This window comes from Engystomops pustulosus, chromosome 4 (genome assembly GCF_040894005.1).
Source record: "Engystomops pustulosus chromosome 4, aEngPut4.maternal, whole genome shotgun sequence".
Classification (NCBI taxonomy): domain Eukaryota; kingdom Metazoa; phylum Chordata; class Amphibia; order Anura; family Leptodactylidae; genus Engystomops; species Engystomops pustulosus.
The window spans coordinates 132,168,527-132,189,528 of NC_092414.1; the positions used below are offsets into that span (position 1 = coordinate 132,168,527).

The 21,002-nt window shown below is 40.8% G+C and overlaps 1 protein-coding gene across 1 annotated transcript in view; it reads left to right on the plus strand.

Annotated features, from left to right (window-relative positions):
- The window catches only part of EXOC4 (exocyst complex component 4), a 261,581-nt gene that overhangs the window by 41,456 nt on the left and 199,123 nt on the right, over positions 1–21,002 (plus strand). The window contains exons 8-9 of the mRNA XM_072147478.1: positions 13,537–13,682; positions 19,156–19,244. Coding sequence (XP_072003579.1) covers positions 13,537–13,682; positions 19,156–19,244 — 235 coding nt within the window. The remainder of the gene's footprint in view (positions 1–13,536; positions 13,683–19,155; positions 19,245–21,002) is intronic.

Consider the following 21,002-nt stretch of genomic DNA (forward strand, 5'->3'; position numbering starts at 1 on the left):
GAGTTAGTGACCTTGCAGTAGCTCCATACTGAAGTCCAGTTCTCAGAAAAAGGCTATTTGTCTGCATCCTGTGGACCTTTGTTGGCATCCCATGTGTCATCCGTGGTGCGCTGATGACCATTGAAAGTGACTGCCATGGACGTAAATACAAGCAGGAACAGGACCTGCTCTATCTATCACGTCTCAGAAAGTCAACTCATACAGTGGGCTGTGAAATTCACTGCTGTGTACATAAGCCTATAGAAGTTATAGATGTGTTCTAGTTGTAACAGCAGCAAGCACACATCCTCATTTCCTACTCTTGTGCAGTTAGGCTTAGGGTGAAAACCAGGATAATATTAGTGCTGGCCCAAAGTAAACTGCTTGGTTAGCACAGTAGATTTTGCCAACCTGCTGTTTTTACAATACAGCAAGAAAATAATATGAACATTATGGATTTCATGTTGGGTACAGTTGAGATGAAAAGGTAGATCCACATAGGTTGCAAAATTATACATTGCTGATTTTGTGCTGCGTCTCATGCTATATCTTGTATAGAGGGATATGCAGAAAATTGGAAAACACCATGGGGCACATTTACTAAGGAAGAAAAAGAAAAAATGTTACTGTGTATGCTCACCCTTCCAATGGTACGCTCCATGTCATGGATCTGCTGGATGAAGAAAAACGCTTGGTCCGGATCCAAGGCTAGGTATGTAGATAAAGTAGAAAAGTTAAGGCTATCCGCACAAGCAGCTGTGAAAAAGTAGAAAAACATCTTAAAAACATCTTAAAAAGTGATATCACGAAAGAAAAAGGAAATGATGCTGGTGACGCATTTCAGGAGAGATGGAGGAGAACGCCACCAGAAACAGAGTGGTGGGCGTGAAGGGGGTGTGTAAGAGGGAAGTTACAAGATGGATCACATGACAGTCGGAAAGGAAACATTTACATCATAGTATATACATTTGTGTGTGTATAATATATATATATTTTTTTTTTCGACCCGAGTATAAGCCCTAATTTTAGCACAAAAAAACGGAAAAAACCTATTGACTCGAGTATAAGCCGAGGGTGGGAAATGCATTGGTCACAGCCCCAGTATATAGCCTGCCAGCACCCAGTAGTAGCCAGATAGCAGCCTGCCAGCACCCTGTAGCAGCCTGCCAGCACCCTGTAGCAGCCTGCCAGCACCCTGTAGCAGCCTGCCAGCCCCCTGTAGCAGCCTGCCAGCCCCCTGTAGCAGCCTGCCAGCCCCCTGTAGCAGCCTGCCAGCCCCCTGTAGCAGCCTGCCAGCCCCCTGTAGCAGCCTGCCAGCCCCCTGTAGCAGCCTGCCAGCCCCCTGTAGCAGCCTGCCAGCCCCCTGTAGCAGCCTGCCAGCCCCCTGTAGCAGCCTGCCAGCCCCCTGTAACAGCCTGCCAGCCCCCTGTAACAGCCTGCCAGCCCCTTGTATCTGGCCTTGGTGCCGGCTTGAAGTAAGAAGAGACACTGCAGGAGGAGCTGCCGCGGACTTGCCGCTGCCCGGGCCGTCGGAATGGTGAGTACAGAGGGGTTTTTTTTTTGTTAAATATACCCGAGTATAAGCCGAGTGGGGAATTTTCAGCACAAAAATTGTGCTGAAAAACTTGGCTTATACTCGAGTATATACGGTATCTGCACCGGAATACTGTGTGAAAATTTGTTGATAATTGTGAAACATGTTTGGGAGATAGATATAACTCCTGAGTGTGTTCTAATGGTGTCTGTCAGATCAATGCTGGGAGGCTGGTAATTGAACATTTTAGTCTTAGGTGCACAATGACTTAAGTTTGGACTTTGACCGCTTCTTTCTTAAGACATTTTTACACTTGCTCTTGTTAGGCTTTTACTTTAGGGAATGGAATCATTAGGTTAAGGCAAACTTTTGCCTTAAAAAAAGCATCTTTGGGCAATTATAAATGGCTCGAGGCTGCTCTTATAGAGTGCCTGCAGCAGAACAGTCAGATATAATAGGTCCCTATATTTCTTATGACTTGAGGGAGGATCAGAGTGAAGCTAACTTCAGACTACGCCAAGCGTGTAAGATACTGCATAGGTGAATGTTTGGAAGAATAAAGCTTTGCTTGTTATATTAAAATCTGTCTGCTACAAAAGCTCTCAAGGTCGGGTCTGCTAAAAATGACCCTGTTTTTTTCATCTCTCTAAAGTTGGGTATTTTTTTCCCCGCCTTGGTCTACCTCTTTGATGTAGTGCTATTACAGTGAGAATAACCAGTCTGGAAAGGCCAAATGATATCCTGTGTTATTTTTAGTTTCAAGTTTTTCACATTAAGTAGGAATATAAGTAAATATTATACATGTGTTGATTATGTTGTACATGATTAATGTCACTATTTATTGCTCTATTTTTTAAATAGACACAAATGGAAATTTTATTATGACTTGTCTGTAATATTTTCATGATTATTGTAAAATCATCACAGAGATGGGCTGTGCGAACTATGTCACGTATGCTTCTGTCACGCGTGCTACTGAGTGATTCTTGTTCCATAGTATATATCAGTGATGGTGAATCTTTTAGAGATCGAGTGCCCAAAATGAGACCCAAAAACCATTAGCTTTTCCCAAAGTGCCAACATGGCAATTTAGGCAGTAACAAACTTATTGCTACCAGAGTCTTTGAGCTCCAATCCGACACCTTTTCACCCTTCGGACAGGACCAAGCAGCACAGGATGGGTCACTTTAAAATAGCAGGGTACTACTTGGACTGCCTGAGACTGCAGGAAGATGCCATGTCTGGCAAACCCTGTGCCTGGAAGACAGCCCGTGTGCCCACAGAGATGCCTCCAAGTGCCATCTCTGGCACCAGTGCCATAGGTTCGCCACCACTGGTATATATTATACAGTTCTGTTTCCTAACTGTTGAAATGAAAAACACAATATATTCAGTTTAATCTACCTCCAAACAACAGACCAAAGAAATCTGCCCAGGCTTCAAACACCATCAGTAAAAGGACCTGCTCCAATATTTGCAGTTTGGGCAGTTGGCTCATTCCCCCTGTAGTGTATATATATATTTTATATATATACTCAGAGGCTGTTACAATGAGCAGAACATGAGTCTCCCCCTCTCCCTGTTCTCTTCCTCCTCCCTCTGCCTGTGTAATTTGGCAGCAGCTGAGTGCAGGGGAAGGGGAGCCCTGCTCTGCTCATTGTAACAACCAGTGAAAAGATATCACATCAGGCTTATCAGCATAATTTTAAAAGTTTATTTTAGAAGAAGGCTATGGATAACAAATATAATATGATTAGCACACTCACATTACCTGGATCTATGAATAAGTTCAACTGGTTTAGCATGATTGATTTTGATGGTACATTGTTAAAATAATTTATGGTTTTCCGTCTTTTTTTTTTTTTTTATTCTTGTAGTTTGCTGGGATAGTGAGCATGTATGGCTCTTCTCTGGGTTTTTGGCAGTATATAGATATAACAAGGTTAAAACAAGCAGCTATGTGATCATTGTATCACTAGGACAGGATTTGGAAAACTGAGAAATTGATACAGAAATGGAAAAGGGAACCTGTGTCATAAAAAAAAATATAGGCTCATCTGTCAGAGAATGTTGGAAGGAAAAAGATCTGAACAGATTAATATGTTTCTAATGATATCAAAGTAGTATTTTGACTATTCGGCTATCTCTGGCCAACTCTTAAAGTGAATGAAGTGGAATGTACAATGTAAATCCGCTTTATTCATTTTCACCTATAAGTGAAAAGGGAACCTTTTTTGGACTACACAGATTAGTAAGGTAGAGGCTATTCTGTGGGTAGGTATAACCACTTCTGCAACATTTTACATAAATAAAAAATTATTTTTTTTAAATGAGCCGCCTAATATCTATAATAACACTACTATTGCTATGTAGAAGTTAAAGGACAACTTTATTTTGGTAATATGTAAATTAATTGCAAAGGCTATTTAGCCCCCAGTTCTTGGCCAGGCTAGTACACACCTCTGTAGCTTCTGCAGCTCATTCACTTATTACTAAAATTAAGTATTTAAGAAGTTAGTTTAGGTTCCAGGATTATTAAAGTAAAGATTAGGGCAGAGACCAGAAGAAGGAATCTGCCACCAGATCTACTTCTGATAGTAGATTCATCATGGTATGTTTCCTTTAAATTAAAGGGAACCTGTCAGACAAATGTAGTCCCTCAAACCGTAGTTACTACCTAATTGTATTGAGTAGCATGATGATATTGAAATGAGTCAGTGGCTCTGAATTATAAAATTACTCCCCACTTTGCATTGTAACCCTGTGAATTGAGTCGTCTGTGTGTTCCAGGCTGCAACACTTCCTTTTTCCTCTTGTAAAACCCTGCACACCCCCTGCACATATCATTCACACCCCTTTCTGCGCTGCAACTTAACGGTGTGTACAGGAGGCGTGTACATAGAAGGAAGGGGGTGTTTCAGTCTGACTCGTTCATCTCAGCCGCTGACTCATTTCAATATCCGTAAATGTGGTAGGACCTTTGATTTGGGGGGATAGGTGTGCCTTTCCTGTTTTTTTTTCTATGTCCCATTCTAGAACTTTTGGAAATAGCTCTGGAGCATGGAGACCAGTCATCAGGTCTCTGTCACTAATTTTGTCACCTCTACCTGTTGCAGCAGCTCACAAGGATTCATCCCAGCCTCTAGTCAATTCATACATTAATCATTCTAAAATCATCTTTTTTCTTTATTATGGAATGAGGCTGGTCACATGGCCACAGGCAGTGATGTCACTCCTGTTATCCCTCCCCTCTCCTCTTCCTGCTCATGTCTGTGTGTAATGTATAGTAAAGCATTGCTAGTGTCTGTGCTTTATCTGCTGACATGCTCTCTCCTCCCATACACATGTGAGAGACACAGACATCAGTTACCCATGAATCTGTCATGGTCTGCTGTAACATGGCGGCCTGGAGCTGCTGTATCTCTCCTAAACACACACAGGCTGCAGGGGGCATGGCTGCCAGCACCTGGAAGCACATGAAGGAGCCATTACACCATTATACCTCACATCATTATACAGGCTGTCAGTCAAGCACTGGGGAGTGTGCCTGTACCTCCCACTCATTAATAAGCTGGACAGCTGAATATGATAATGATTCATTGTACCTCTCTCAGCTTTATAAAAACCTGATTGCTTAAGTTTACAGGCATGTAGAAGGACAATGAAGGGATAGGGGCAACGCTTTCTAATAGCAGTTTAAGAAAATATATTTGGTTTTGGGGGTTAATTTGCCTGACAGGTTCTCTTTAAATTTTTTGTTGCTTCAAATTAGCCACCTATGGGGGAGATTTATCATTAGTCATATGAAGCTTCTTGTGGTATAATTGTCACAAATTTTTGCGCAAACAGTGTTTTTGCTGGTTTTTTGTAGTGAGAAAAAAACACAACTCTAAAGTCACGCAATGGCGGAAAAAATACACCACAGAGTGTTCGACACCATGCAACACCACATTTATCAACTGAGAATTTTTAAAAGAACACAAATTTAATTGCAAAACTACACCTACACCTAGGAGGTGGTGCATGTGGGTCCATTGCCACTACAGCGGGAGATTTATCTCAAACTTGCACAATTTTAAAGTTTTTTTCTCAACTTTATGTTTGAGGTATCTGAGAATTTCCTGTGCAAAAACATCGCAAAAAAGAAATTGGGCAGATGTTAAACATTGGCATTACTGGTGCAGTCTATATGCATAGAGCACACACACCTGAAGGCATGTAACACTGCACATACACCAGACTATAAATCCGACTGTTGGAAACCTGTCTAACACATAGACAACTGCTCAAAATCCTGCCTAATGATAAATCTCCCCCTACATTACTGCCTTAAACAGCAGATTTGTAAAATACTGTATGTATCTTTATGTACCTGGAATCAAAGAACTATCTCTCTATGTTTTGTTACATCAGCAATGTTTCAGTTACCGTTACCCCTAGGCATGAGCCAGAGTTTTTTTCTTTCTAGGGGAGCTAATGAGACAGGGTGCCAAAATAAGTCAATTTAACAAGCTCCCCTCAAGTAAGTAAAGCAATAAACACTAGGTATTTTCTTTATTTGCCGCACTTCTCCTGAAGGTAATGCAGCGTAATAATGGCCATTGCACAAAACAAAGAAGCCGCTCCATTAAAAGCAGTTTGTCAGAATGCTTGTGACAATCCCATACAAACCGTATCCTTACAAGTGCACATTCTTCTAATAACTTGTAAAAAGCAATATGGAAATAGAAGACCATGAAAATAAAATTAATCATTCCCTCTGAAATAACTACATCCAGAACTAGGTATGGCAGGGATTCTAACCTTCATTTCCATGTTGTTGGTCTTTGAGATGGGATGCTCTGTTCACACACTATGTCCTCTATAGATTTAAAGAGGACCTGTCACCCAAATTTTAGGCACTAGGAGCTGCTTACTAAAGTAAACAGCTCCTAGTGCTTGAACAAACGCTGCAGTGTTGGAGTGATAGCGTTACTGGAAACCTCCGGCAACGCTATCAAACACTGCGGCGGGGTAATTGTTTAACAGTTCGCAAACCTGTCCGACGTATTTATGAGGGGGCGGTGTTGGGGTGTGGCTAGGGGCGGTGACTGCCGCCTGGCGCGTTACAGTCACTGCCGGCCTATGGAGAGAGCGGGGCGGTCCGGGGAAGAGGCAGCTCCTCGGACCACCCCATCATGAATACATCGGACCGCTTTGCGAGCGGTTCGTTCATTACACTGTACCCCGCTTCAGTGTTTGATAGCGTTACCGGAGGTTTCCAGTAACGCTATCACTCTAACACTGCAGAATTTGTTCAAGCACTAGGAGCTGCTTACTTTAGTCCTCTTTAAGTTTATTTCCTATCCTGATGATGCATAAATACATACCCATTTACACAGGTATATAAAAACTTAAAGAGGACTAAAGTAAGCAGCTCCTAGTGCTTGATCAAACGCCGCAGTGTTAGAGTGATAGCGTTACCGGAAACCTGCGGCGGGGTACAGTGTAATCATCGGGCAGCTTACAAAGCTGTCTGATGTATTCAAGAGTGGGCGGTCCGAGGCACTGCCTCTTCCCCGGACCGCCCCGCTAGCTCCATAGGCCGGCAGTGACTGCAGCGCGCTAGGTGGCAGTCATTGCCCCTAGCCACGCCCCAACCCCGCCCCCACATGAATACGTCGGACAGCTTTTCCGGTAACGCTATCACTCTAACACTGCAGTGTTTTATCAAGCACTAGGAGCTGCTTACTTTAGTAAGCAGCTCCTAGTGCCGAAAATGTGGGTGACAGGTCCTCTTTAACAAAGTGAAAATATCACATTATATTTGGTCCGAATAGGAGGCTGGTCATTTTTAAAGAGGTGGTCTTTTGCAGAAATTTCACGGTACACAGAACCAATTCTGAGTACCAGTAGTAGATAAGGAGTACTTTTACTGCACAATTCTTTATATATCTTCTTTTGTCAAGTCGACTTGTTTTCTGCTCTTTCTCCTGCAGAGAGCAGTGTTTCTCAAAGACTTTTGAGGTCCCTCCATTTCAGTGAGATCAGTAGGCAAATGATCAACTCTTTCCATACCTAGAAAATATGTATCATGAACTCTTTGGGGTGATTGAAATCTGAAATCTAAAGAGTTAAGGAACCCAAAAAAGTTTCTAATGACCTATGTATTGGCTGATAAAAACTACTTAAATGAGTAAGAAAGACGGGTGGAAAAAAAGTACACAGGGGGTCTACATTGGAGAAAATAAGTATTTGATAAATTGCTGACTTCTCACCTACAGCATTCTGTAAGGTACATTTTAACTATGACAGGCAGAGTCTAAACAATAGCCAGAAAATCACAATTTTTTTTTTTTCAAATACTGTATTTTTTGTACTTTAAGAGGAACCCCAGATTTTGAAATTAAAAAAAGGTAAAACTTATACTTCACACCAGTTAAAATTCCCACATCCACGCTCTATCTATTGGCTGAGACCAAAGAGCTAACTGAGGACAACATTGACAAAATTGTAGACCTGCACAAGGCTAGGATGGGCCACGGAACAATAGGCAAGCAGCTTGGTGTGAAGACAACTGTTGGTGCAATTATTAGAAAATGGAAAAAGCACAATATGGCTGTCAGTCTTCCATGGTTTGGGGCTCCATGCAAGATCTCACCTCATGGAGTAAGTATGATTCTGTGAAAGGTCCAGAAATAAATGGGAGAGTGACCTGAAGAAAGCTGGGATGAAGATTTTAAGATTACCATTAGTATGTGTCTATACTGTCATGTATAAAAATCATGCTGGGCATTCAAGATCCCCATGACATTACATGTCGAGGCCTGTTTTAACTTCGCCAATGAACATCCAGAGGATGCATGGGAGAAGGTCATGTGATCAGATGTGACTAAATTAACTCTTTGATATCGACTCCACTTGCCATGTTTAGAGGAGGGAAGAAGAATTAATACAACCCTAAGAAAACCATCCTAAACGTGAGGTATGAGGTTGGCAACATCATACTTTATTGAAGGGAAGACGAATGGGGCCATGTGTTGAGATTTTGTCTACTAGCCTTCTTTCCTCAGTAAGAGCTCCATAAGAAGCACCATAAGGCTCTTCCAGTCTCCAGACCTGAACTCATTGAAAATCTTTGGTGGGAGCTAAAACTCAATGTTGCCCAGCGACAGCCCAGAAACCTGAAATATCTGGGGAAGATCTGTATGGAGGAGTGGACCAAAATCCCTGCTGCACTGTGTGTATACTTGGGCAAGAACTACAGGAAACATATGACCTCTATTATTGCAAACAATCGTTTCTGTACCAAAAATGAAGTTCTGTTTTTCTCTTTTTATCTAATGCTTACTTCATGCAATAAAATGTTAAATATTATAAAATCATACAATGTGATTGCCACAAACCCTCCACACTGGGGTACGCAAATTAGCCCTTAAGCTCCGCCCATGTAACAAAATGGCGTTCTTACGCTAATTCCGCTAATTCCTAGCACACAGCACACCCAGTCAACTCAATTCTCATGTCAGGGAAACCAAATGCATCAAAATCCCAGGCACTACACACCACTCACGCAGAGCCCTGGGGGCACCCAACCACACTATGTACCCTCCCACACCACTTCCATACCTATGGAACCGTACTGCACAGAGCAACAATGCACTCCGGTACAGTCAAGCGCCCATACTTTGTCACAGCTGCCACTGCTCGCAATTGGTTTACGTGCCATATATAATAAGCAGGCCCCTGCCTTTTTGCCCGCCTCTGTGGTAGGTAGGTCCTCCACATATCCCAACACACAAACGGAGAAAGCTTAATCTGTACTGAATATACATCATTAATGATATCTACCACCACCTTCCAGAAGCCCTCTAAATTTGGGCAGGACCAAATCATGTGGTGCAAATCTGCCATCGCAGCATGACGAGGGCAGTGGGCATCATACCAAGCTCCTACATCTTACATAAATTTGGGGGTTCTCTAGACTCTGTGGAGCAGGAACAGTTATGTGATAGTATGTGAGCTTCACTAAGAGAGAGGGAGCATACTCTAAGATTTCTTTCTACTGATCTTTCTCTATAGGTTCTATATCCCCCTGCCAACGTACACTACTACAGAAAATCCTCCCAAAATAAGGTCCAGTATATACTGATACACTATAGAAATAACCAATGAGGAATCTCATCTCTTTTCAATAACGCAAATAATTTTATTATTGGATATAAAATTCTCGCCCCTTGGGTTATCAGACCTAAAACCATGTTGGATTTGAAGATATCTAAAAGATTCTGTTGAGGCCAATACAAATTTAGTCTGCAGCTGCTGAAATGTTTTTAGCCTGTCAAATGAAAATGAGATCTGCTACTTTTCAAACCCTCTTCTGCTTCCACCTATGGACTCCCTCGAGGAGGAGCAGGCTTGGGAGTTGAGGGATGTCCCACAGTGGGGAATATTGTGAGAATTCCTGAATTCCCTGCATATCTCTGATTTTCCACCAATGAAGCAGAGTTAGAGTAGGAGATGAGGAACTAGAGCGTTTAAAAGCATTGGTTTCCAATGCTTCATACAAATTGCCTGCATTCAAATACCCCTATAGAAGGGCTTTAGTGAAGTAGTTTCTTCAAACTCCCAACCCCTCACATACTGAAGCTGCAATGCTAAAACAATATGCCCATGGGTTAGGTAATGCCAAACTCCCATCACACTTTGCCCTCTGCAAAGTTTCCAAGCGAATCTGAGCCACCCCTCCAAATCAACCTGCTCAGTAACCGGTTGACTAAATGAAAAAAATCTAAGGGGAATCCAGAATGAGTTGTGTAATAAGTATAGAAGCTTCAGCATCCAAAATGTTTTGTTTATGAGATTGGTTCTCCCTATCACTGTCAACAGAAATTTAGCCCAGCAGTCAAGTTTATATTTAAACCTATTAAGTAGAGGGGTTAAATTCTGAGCTTCATAATCTGCTATACGACAGGAGACTTAAATGCCTAAATATTTAAAGTCATTAACTACCTGTTACCCAAATCGACCATTCTCTTCTACTGCCCCTGGGACATCCAATTCAATCAAGATGGACCTATCCCAATTAATCGGTAAACCAGAATATACGCCAAATTCCTTATTAAGTGACATAACCGCTGGGAGAGAATTGGCTGTTCAGTTTTATTTTATTGGTGCACTGTAGAGAAGCTACACCCTAGTCGAGAACTGTTTGCCCAGGCCAAACCTATCCAGTACCCCCCAGAGATAACCACATTCAACACAATTTAATGCTTTAGCAACATCCAGTGAGCAAATGACCCTGTCTCCAGGGTCATCTACCCGGAGCTGCAAGTTGAGAAACAACTGCGGACATTAATGGCTGTGGAGCGATTGGGCATAAAGCCGGACTGATCCAGATGTTTGATAGAGGATATAACCGATAAGAGTCTTTGTGAAGACTGGGGGGCAAAATAAAACCTCTGCTACCTCCTAAACGGCTGCAGATGTTTAGTGCAGAATTAGGCAAAAGCTTTTATATTTTACAGTTGTACTTTAAATTAAGAGTTATACCAGGGAATACCTTGAATATTCTAGCTATAAAGTTAGTATATTTGTTGTTAATCTGGAAGCACCCGAAGGATGCAAAGCATTTCAGTGGACGCTTCAATTTGACTTGTAAACATTCAATTCAGTGATAAATAACATAGTATTTGTGTCCTTTATAGGGTCATATTCCTGCTTTAAAAAATTACATGGAGAAAGGAATCATTTAAATTCAATACGCTTTAAAAAAAAAATAAAGCTATGTAGGCTTCTCACAGTTTAGGATTATTACATGACTGCAGTTATTGTGGTGTGTCTCAATTTATAAAAATTAGAATCCTAAGCTATGGCTGTCACAAAACTGTACCAGTGGCCACAAAACTGAACAATGCGCTGAAGTAATTTTAAAAATGTGTAAAAAGATGTTTGCCTCCTAAGTGTAAGAATATCTTCATTTATAATGGAATGATGTGCTGCATTGCTAAATAAAACACAATTTATTCTGTCTTGTTGAAAACTGATACTTCCAAATAAGATTTATTCTGATTTTCACTATATTGCTTCACTGTGTAGTGCCTGCACATTTTTTTGGGCTGAAAAAGTCTGCTTATACATGAGAATATATAGTAAGTTAAATTTGCTTAATAATGCAGGGCTTCTATGTCCACTATTTCCAAGGTAAAATTCATGAGTGCTTCTGTCTGTGTAAGGGTTAATGATTGAAATAGTCTTATTAAGTGAACATTCAAGACATTGAAGCGTCTTTGCCTGAAGCATTTTAGTAGAGTTTATGGTGCTTAAGCAATTAAATGCCCTCTCTCAGAGTTTGCTAAAGTGCTTCTATCAAGTAAAAGGTTTTAATTTTTGTTTTCATTGAGTTAAGAAACATTAGCAAATCTACATTAATGGTGTTTCTAATTGTACAATTGGCATTGCTAATGGATTTAATTCAGCTGGCAGCAATTTCATTACCTAAATTACTCTTGGAGCTTTACTGGTAATGTTTTGTCTTTTTTGTACAGTATCAAGGTAACTTGTTTGGCTGTTCTCATGTAGGTACTTTTAAAGAGAACCCGTCATGCAAAATAACCCCCCTAAACTAAATATATTTTCATAAACTGCCATTAGAGAGCATTGCCTCTATCCCTTCATTGTCCCTCTACATGTCTGTAAACCTAAGCAATGAGGTCCTAAAGCTGTATGCAAATGACCTGTGAAATGTCCAATGAAGCATTAGCATATTCAAGCTGTCCACTCTATTCATGAGTGGGAGGCACAGCCACACCCCCAGTGCATGACTGACAACCTGTATAATGGAGTGAGGCTGTGTAATGATGTGCTTCCTGGTGCTGGTGGCCGCGCCCCCTGCAGCCTGTGTGTGCATGTGTGTGTATAGGAGAGATACAGCAGCTCCAGGCAGCCATGTTACAGCAGAACATGTCAGATTCATGTGTAGCTGATGTCTGTGTCTCTCACCTGTATATTAGGAGGATGCAGCATGTCAGCAGATGACATACACACACTAGCCATGCTTTACTATACATTACACACAGACATGAGCAGGGGGAGGAGAGGGGAGGGGGAACAGGGGTGACATCACTGCCTCTGACCATGTGACCAGCCTCATTTACAAGATAAAAAATAGATGATTTTACAATGAATAATGTATGAAATAACTAGATAAAGGCTGGGATGGGATCCATGTGAGCTGCTCCAACAGGTAGAGGTGACAGGACAAGTGACACAGACTTGATGACAGGTGTCCTTTAAGGCCAAAGTATACTTCCTATAGTGTTAAATTGAGATTTTTTCTGTTAGTCTTTCATGGGGGCAATTCAGATTAAAGCCAATCCACACTTCCTTTTTTATGGCAGAGGGCAAGTTAAAATCTGTGGAGCAATTATATTATATGTGTATTATTTCTGAGAAAGATTGGAAAAGGGATAACTTATGATGAATATAAGGCCCCTTCCTCTTTGTATGGACTATTAAAGGTGTTTGGAGATAGGATGATGTGGTTATGTTGAAGTTCAAACCGATCCTTTCTGACAGAAGATAAGTTTGTTTCTACCAGAGGTGTCTGATGGTTATTTATGCCACCCCCTTCTTATATTAATTCATGTATACTCACCTAAACTGAGTATGGAAGTGTATGACGATTCTGTTTGGCTCTGTTATGCAGCTGTTGAAAGTGCACCTTTTGGGGTCATAGCCACAAAAGTGAAAAATGGACAGCACATTTTAATGAATCAATTCACACATGCATTCTTTAATGGGAATCCATCATGATACTAAACTTTTGTGTGTGTAGTAAGTAGCAGCAGAACTGTGAAAAGTGAACTATTTGTATAGACATTAGAGACATGGTATACAACAATGTAGATATAGTTATAATATAGGATACCTCCATACTTGTTAAATGCACTTAAGAATTCGTTATGCGCATTGCCATTTGAAGCTTTCTTGTTGTGTGTAAAAAGCCTTAATCATGGTCGATTAAACCATTGTGTTTACTGTAGATCCTTCTGACCGAGTATCTGGATATGAAGAACACCAAGACTTCTTCTGAACCATCTGCTCAGCTAAGCTATGCTAGCACTGGACGAGAATTTGCAGCTTTCTTTGCAAAGAAGAAGCCTCAAAGGCCCAAAAACTCACTTTTTAAGTATGCAACGGTTTTCTTAATTGTGTGTTTGTGTATATGTATACATATAGTTGATAAAATGTGTAAACTATATGGACTGTAAAGTTCCACATTCTGTTTTAAAGTTGACTCTCCATCTATGCAAATGACCCCATGTGTGTCGCTGAAGAGAATGCCTGAGGGAGGTATGAATGAGGAGCTGATTTCTTGCTCGCAGTCAGTGCGCCTCTCAAGCCCCTTATTCACACCTCCCTCAGGAATTCTCTTCAGAGTCCTATACAGCACAGGCAACGTATTTTTCATTTCTGTGGGAGGGGTGAATGATGTAGCAGAGCGTAGCTGACTTAACTGTAGAGGAAGTAGGCCCCTGGTCAAGCAGGACGCTGGAGGTGTAGATTAGCTAGAAGAAGACGAGTATGCAAAGATGGGAGTCAACTTTCCAAACGGTCTTTGGAAGTTTACAGACCAAAGAGGAACAACTGTTGCACTGCTGTATAATAACAGTTTTCAAAGATCTGTTTGAAATGTGTCCAGTATTATAACTTCATTACTAGCCTAGTAGTAAAAGTAGGAAATGAAATGTCCTTTATAGAACTCCCTTTACCTCTGTTTGCCTATAAAAAAAAAAATGTTCCCCAAAGTCAAGCAAATATGACTCTTTTCGCCTCATTTTAACATGAAATGAGTCAAGTTTAGTGGTTGCAGGGGGAGTTTCACTTCAGAAGCCTTTAACTTCTGTTCTATAGTACCTAGAAACAAGAATCGTATTGAAGATACAAATCTTATCTGTTAGATCCCATCATGAGCTACAGAACTGGACATACAGGCAGTTAAAAAATGGATGGGAACTGGGTCTTTATCTTGCTTGCATTTCCTATGTCCTATGTCTGTAGCTGCCTGTATCTCTGGTTCTGTACCTCAAAGATGAGATCCTAAGTATGTTCCCATGTACTATAAGAAAAGAAGATGGGGTCTTTTGAGGTGACACTTCCTCTGCAGCCACTAAACTTGATTCATCCAAAGTGAAAAAGAGTTGAGAAGAGTCATATTTGCCTGACTTTGGGGTAGATGTGTTAAAGGTAAACGGGTGAGATTTCACATAACAGGGAATTCTAGAAAGCACATTTCATACCCTACTTGAGAGAGTTAGTAGTTTAGTGTGGTAAAACCTGGTGACTGGTTCTCTTTAACCCCTTAAGGAGCCAAAGGCGATGTAGATCGTCCTCATCAGCGGGCTGTTGCTGCATGAGGACGATTTATACATAGTCTTTGGGATCATACATGATCAAAATATACATTTGAATTACATACAGCCTGGTCCTTGCTTCGTCTGCAATTAAACTCCTTAACTGCCAAGATCGAGTACACACGCAGCAGCTAAGGAGAGAACACCGGATGTACAGATGACCCCTAGTTACAAACGGGCCTCTGGATGTTGTACTGTACTTAAGCCCTCGGCTACAATACACAGCTTTAACAGTTATCAAAGCTTTATTGTTAATCCTGGTTCTTATGACAACCCAACATTTTTAAAATCCAATTGTCACAGAGACCAAAAAACATTTGTCTGGGGTTACAATTATAAAATTTACAGTTCTGACTTGCATCCAAATTCAACTTAAGAACAAACCTATAGAACCTATCTTATATGTAACCCGGGACTGCCTGTATACACACTTATATATATAATAAAATAATTAAAATGAACCCGTAAATACAGAATTGGTATTGTCGTGTCTGTAGCGACCTTGGCCAAGCATCTATTACATTATTATACATAGAAAAGTGAAAAAGGGTGGTCACGGCACTACCAAAACATTTATGGAACGCTTGTGATATATATGTATGGCACAGGTATTGTGAGTTCCAAAGAAGTAGTGGTGCTCAAAATCCTAGAGGTATGTTTAAACATCAAAATAGGCAAAGACCAAGTAGAAAGGATGGCACTCACCCACGTCCAGTTTGCAAGGATGATTCTTCTTTATTTGGTAAACAATAGTACTCACATGAAGTAGGACAGGCAAGGGAGGGGGTGAGGAGTGATGCTACAGAAAGGCAACGGCCGTTTCGCGCGGGTTGCGCTTCTTCCGGCCTCCGTGCATAGTGACTATACATTCGTGAAGGGTATAAATGCTATATCAAACAACTGACAAATTAGAAACACCTGTTGCCCAATGGGCGTAAACATATCACGCATTACGTGTTCCACCAATAGGGTATACAGCAAGGCTAAAACTCACCCTGGTGAGCGGACGCTCAGCCAATCCTGTGGTGCAGACACTCCGGTGCAGCGGCGTGATCGTCGGGGCCTCTCATGCCTCCATCCGGAAGCCGGGATGCCGTTCCGCCCACAGCGCGCTCTGTTACCTGGGGTGCATCACATGACTCACACCCCGGCCCGCCGTGCCTCCCGATCACATGACGCATTACCATAATAACAGGTGTAGCGTCATCACATCTAAGGATTTGCGGCAACGGTGCAGGGGAGGAGGAGGAAGGCGAGCAGATACCTCAAACCAGTAGGGTGATACGAAGCCTGTGTAACAATCTCTCTTTCATAGTGGTAAAGTAAGCCTAAAAACAGGAGATATCTACCTAAGGTCGTTTGTAGCATATACCACATAATGATTAAAAACTGATCGGTGATGAGTAAGATCGTTCTTACACCTGAATCAGTCACTAAAATCACACTGTGTCTGTTTCGTCTTATTCGTTATTTAGTCTAGGAATATGTCACATATTCTTTTATCATTATAAGAAAATCCCGAAGTCGATTTTGTCATTAAGACCCACCGGCCCCATGGCGTTCGAACGCAGAATCCACCTGCTTTCAGCTTGCAGCAGTAGGCGCTGCCTATCCCCTCCTTTTACCGGGTGCTTGATAACCTCTATGCCTGCGAATCTAAGAGCCCTATTATCCCCTCCATGTTCCTCTCTGATATGTTGTACAAGGCGTGGGGCCCCTACTCCAGTTTCTATTGATCTAAGGTGCTCTTTTACTCTCAAGTATAGGTTCCTGATCGTTTTCCCGATATAATATCTTTGGCAAGTACATTTTATGACATATACCACAAAAGTGGTTTTACAATTTATAAAACTTTTCACTTCAACCTTCAGACCTCCAAAATGCACTGTTTTCTCTCCTGAGTTGTACGGGCAACACTTACACCTACCACACCTGAAGTTTCCCACCACTGTACTTCTCTCGAGCCAGGGGTCTGATCGGTGTATTGATCGGTAAGCACTACTAGCCAATTCTGATCTGACTGTTTTTCCCCTTCTAAAGCTCACCACCGGACCACCTTCTGCTACTTTGGCTAAGTCTCTGTCATTTTCTATAACGTGCCAGTTATCCTTGAATGCTTTTTTTATGAGGTTGGCCATCGGGGAGAAATCAAAGGTAAAGGAGAATTTTTCCTGTTTTCTCTTTCTATCCCTGTTCTTCTTCCTAAGGAGGTCCAGTTGATTTTCCTCTTTTACTTTCTGGTAAGCCTCATCTACTAATTTAACAGGATACCCTCTTCTCATGAGTCTCTCTTTTAGCTCCCCCGCTTGTCTTTCATACCCTTCCTCAGTGTTATTAATTCGTCTTAATCTGAGAAATTGCCCATATGGGATAGCTCGCTTGACGTGTATAGGGTGATAGCTATCAAAATGGAGGAGTGCGTTCGTGGCCGTCTTTTTTCTATGTACGGAGGTGGTAATCCTCCCATCCTGTATTTCAACAAGTACATCCAAAAACTCTAGTACTCTGTCACTTATCGTGTATGTAAAGAGCATATTCATGTCATTCTCTACATTAAGGGATTCAACCATCTCTCTGAATTTGTCTTCTGTACCGGACCATAGGATGAAGACATCGTCCACAAACCTTCGGTACATTTGAATAAATTTAACATATGGGTTTCTGTCACTGTATATGTAAATATTCTCAAAGACTGCGAGGAATATATTAGCATAGGTGCAGGAGACGGGAGTGCCCATTGCAGTCCCGTCCCTCTGCACATACCATTTACTATCAAAAACGAATGCATTGTGGGATAGAATAAAATGTAGGGCCTCACAAACAAAGTTGGTATAGTCATCTCCTTTCTGTGTTTTCTGAACCACGTCCCTAACCGCTTGTACTCCTTCTTTATGTGGTATCCGGGTATACAAACTTTCCACATCAATAGATGCTAAAAACCAAGTATCCTGCCAAGTTTGCTCACTCAGGGCGGACAAAAAGTCATTTGCACCGGAGTGTCTGCACCACAGGATTGGCTGAGCGTCCGCTCACCAGGGTGAGTTTTAGCCTTGCTGTATACCCTATTGGTGGAACACGTAATGCGTGATATGTTTACGCCCATTGGGCAACAGGTGTTTCTAATTTGTCGGTTGTTTGATATAGCATTTATACCCTTCACGAATGTATAGTCACTATGCACGGAGGCCGGAAGAAGCGCAACCCGCGCGAAACGGCCGTTGCCTTTCTGTAGCATCACTCCTCACCCCCTCCCTTGCCTGTCCTACTTCATGTGAGTACTATTGTTTACCAAATAAAGAAGAATCATCCTTGCAAACTGGACGTGGGTGAGTGCCATCCTTTCTACTTGGTCTTTACATTATTATACCCATATTGTCAGGTGTATAAAAAATAAAAAACTAACTAAAAATTGCAATTTTAGTGCTTCCTACCTCCCAAAAGCATGTAATAGAAAGCGATCAATAAGTCAGATGTACCCTATAACAGTACCAATCTAACCATTACCTAATAAACTAGTCCTAATGACCCTCTTTTGATTGAGGAATTAAAAAGTTATAGCTCTCAGAATATGGCGACACTTAGAGAAGTCTCCATAAAAAGGAGTTTTTATTTGCTAAAGTAGTAAAATATAAGAAAACCTGTACATGTTTTATATATCTTCTTAACTGTACTAACCTATAGAATAATTATATCTTATTTATTATACTGTATGGTGAACTGAGTAAATGTTTAAATTAAAAAAACAAGCAGCAAAACACCTGTTTTACCGTAATCTGAATCATTGCTTTTTCTACCATAAAAATAAACCCATTGAAAAATACAAATGTTCCAGCAAAAAACAAGCCCTTATATTCCCATGTCAGAAAAAAAAATAAAAAAAGTTATATCTTTTGGAATTTGAGCAGGAAAAAAAGTTAAAAAAAGTCTGTGACCTGAAGGCCAATATAGACCGTGTCCTTAAGGGCTTCCATTTGTTTTATTACACTTCTCATTACACCCACCAAAATAATATGGTGGCTGCATACATAAGGTGAATGGTGACAAAATTATTATTTAGGGGTCACCCCTGACAGCATTTGTCATAGAGAGGAAAGGTAGAACACATGCACCCACAGCTGCACCCAGCATGCATATGTATGGCAGGTCAGAAGGAATAACTGATGGCTGAACAAGATCTGAACATGTAACATATAGTGTTTAATGTATGCAGGCAGCTGCTTATTTCCTAAATTTTTGTGTTTGCTTAAGGTTTGAGTCCTCCTCACATGCGATAAGTATGAGTGCATATTTACGAGAACAAAGAAGAGAATTGTATAGCAAAAGTGGTGAACTTCAAGGTACGCATGTCATCTGTATTTACTGTGCTTTTAAATGAAGCTTTGTAACTTCTAAAAGTTAGTGTAACTGTAAAGCTATAGTGATTTTTACCAAATTATTATATGTGATTCCCCCTTTGAAAAGAAACAGAATGATGCCTACTTTATGCTGCTCACCCTTTTCTTTAGAAAGTTATGGCATTTTCTGTTCTCACAAAGTGTTTCTCACTAGAGTTTAGTTTCCCACACTTAAATCTAGTGAACACTGCACACTGAATATACAGGGTGTATATGGTGACAGCCTGGCAGCTTCCATCACATTGAGAGCAGGGAACATGTAACAAGTGAAATAAAACCTAAGTAACCCAGTTATATCCCGTCTATAGCCTGTACTATCTGGACAGAGCTGATACTGCCGATGACAAGGTGGGGGAAGGGAGCAGCGAGAAGAGCAGAGACAGACAGAGAAACTTCGGTTGAATCACAGACTGGGATGCAGGGAGGGAACAGGGAGATCTTATACCTCACTATTCTGTGCAGGAGACATCTGCATTCACTGTTCTAAACACTCCCATGAATCCGTAGTTTGTTTACACTTTGTTTTCCTTATGGACTCTGGGGCTTATCAGCACATGGAGAGGAAGCAGCCATTGCAGCACTAAGGTAATCTAAGGGCTATTGCATAGAAACTACTGAATATAGGTAATAAAAGATAATAGGCAAAGTTGTATTACTGTTTGTAGAGCTTATGATTTGTGGACAGCAACAAAGATGTCAGGAGATGTCATTTTCTTCTGATTTACAGACAACTTTAGGTACGCCGTATTGATTAACAGGTATATTTTCATTTAAAGACTATTGCCTACGAGCATGTTTTGTCCATCACCTAGAAACATGTTGATCTTAGTTCAGAGATTATTAGTTGGGTCCAGTAAATCCTACAAGCACATGGAGAGAGTTTGCCCGATACACTTGTGGGCAATCAGCTGTCTTATATAAGGCCACCTTGTTGTTCTACTTTTTAGTGGGTTTCCTAGAATTGTCTTTTGCATTATTTTTTCTTTCTTTTTTAATATCTGGTTTGTTTAGTATAATTCATCAGAAGGCTTCTTTGTTAGTATCTAAGGTAAAGGCAGGTGTGCCTTGGTTATCTGTGAAAGCAGTCACCTTATCCAGGCATTTTAAGACCACTTATTTCTTTCCTGTGTGTTCTTTCCTACATGTTGGATTAGTTGCTGTCTCTCTACAAAGACCATCCAATCAAGGAGGGGTTATTAATACCAGGCAGCTTTATGACTGAGAATTAATTAGTAGAGTATTTTCATGCAAAACATCCAATTTTTTGATTAGCAACAGAGCAAGGCTGCAATTAACACTCTAGGAAGCTTAGATTTCCAGCTTTTTGATTCTCAGGAAATAAGATTATCAAACAGGGGTCAGGCACTTGACAGCGGAGAGTTTCAACGTGTAAGAAAATAATTTGTTTCTTGATTTTGTTGGTTAGATTTAATCAAGAATACAGCCTGAGGGGGGAGGAATATCCTAGTTTGATTTACACACAGTATATACTATAATCTGAAGAAGAACTGGTTATAATAAAGAATGAATAACTTAACAAATTCAGATGAATAACTTAACAAATTCAGATGACATTGACTTTCTTATAACAATCAAAGTGTTGTCATTAACTAGATAATTTCTCTGCTATTTTCATATTCATTAACATATTATAGGAATACAGAGGACGATTTATCATAAGTGACTTAAAGCAGAACTGTT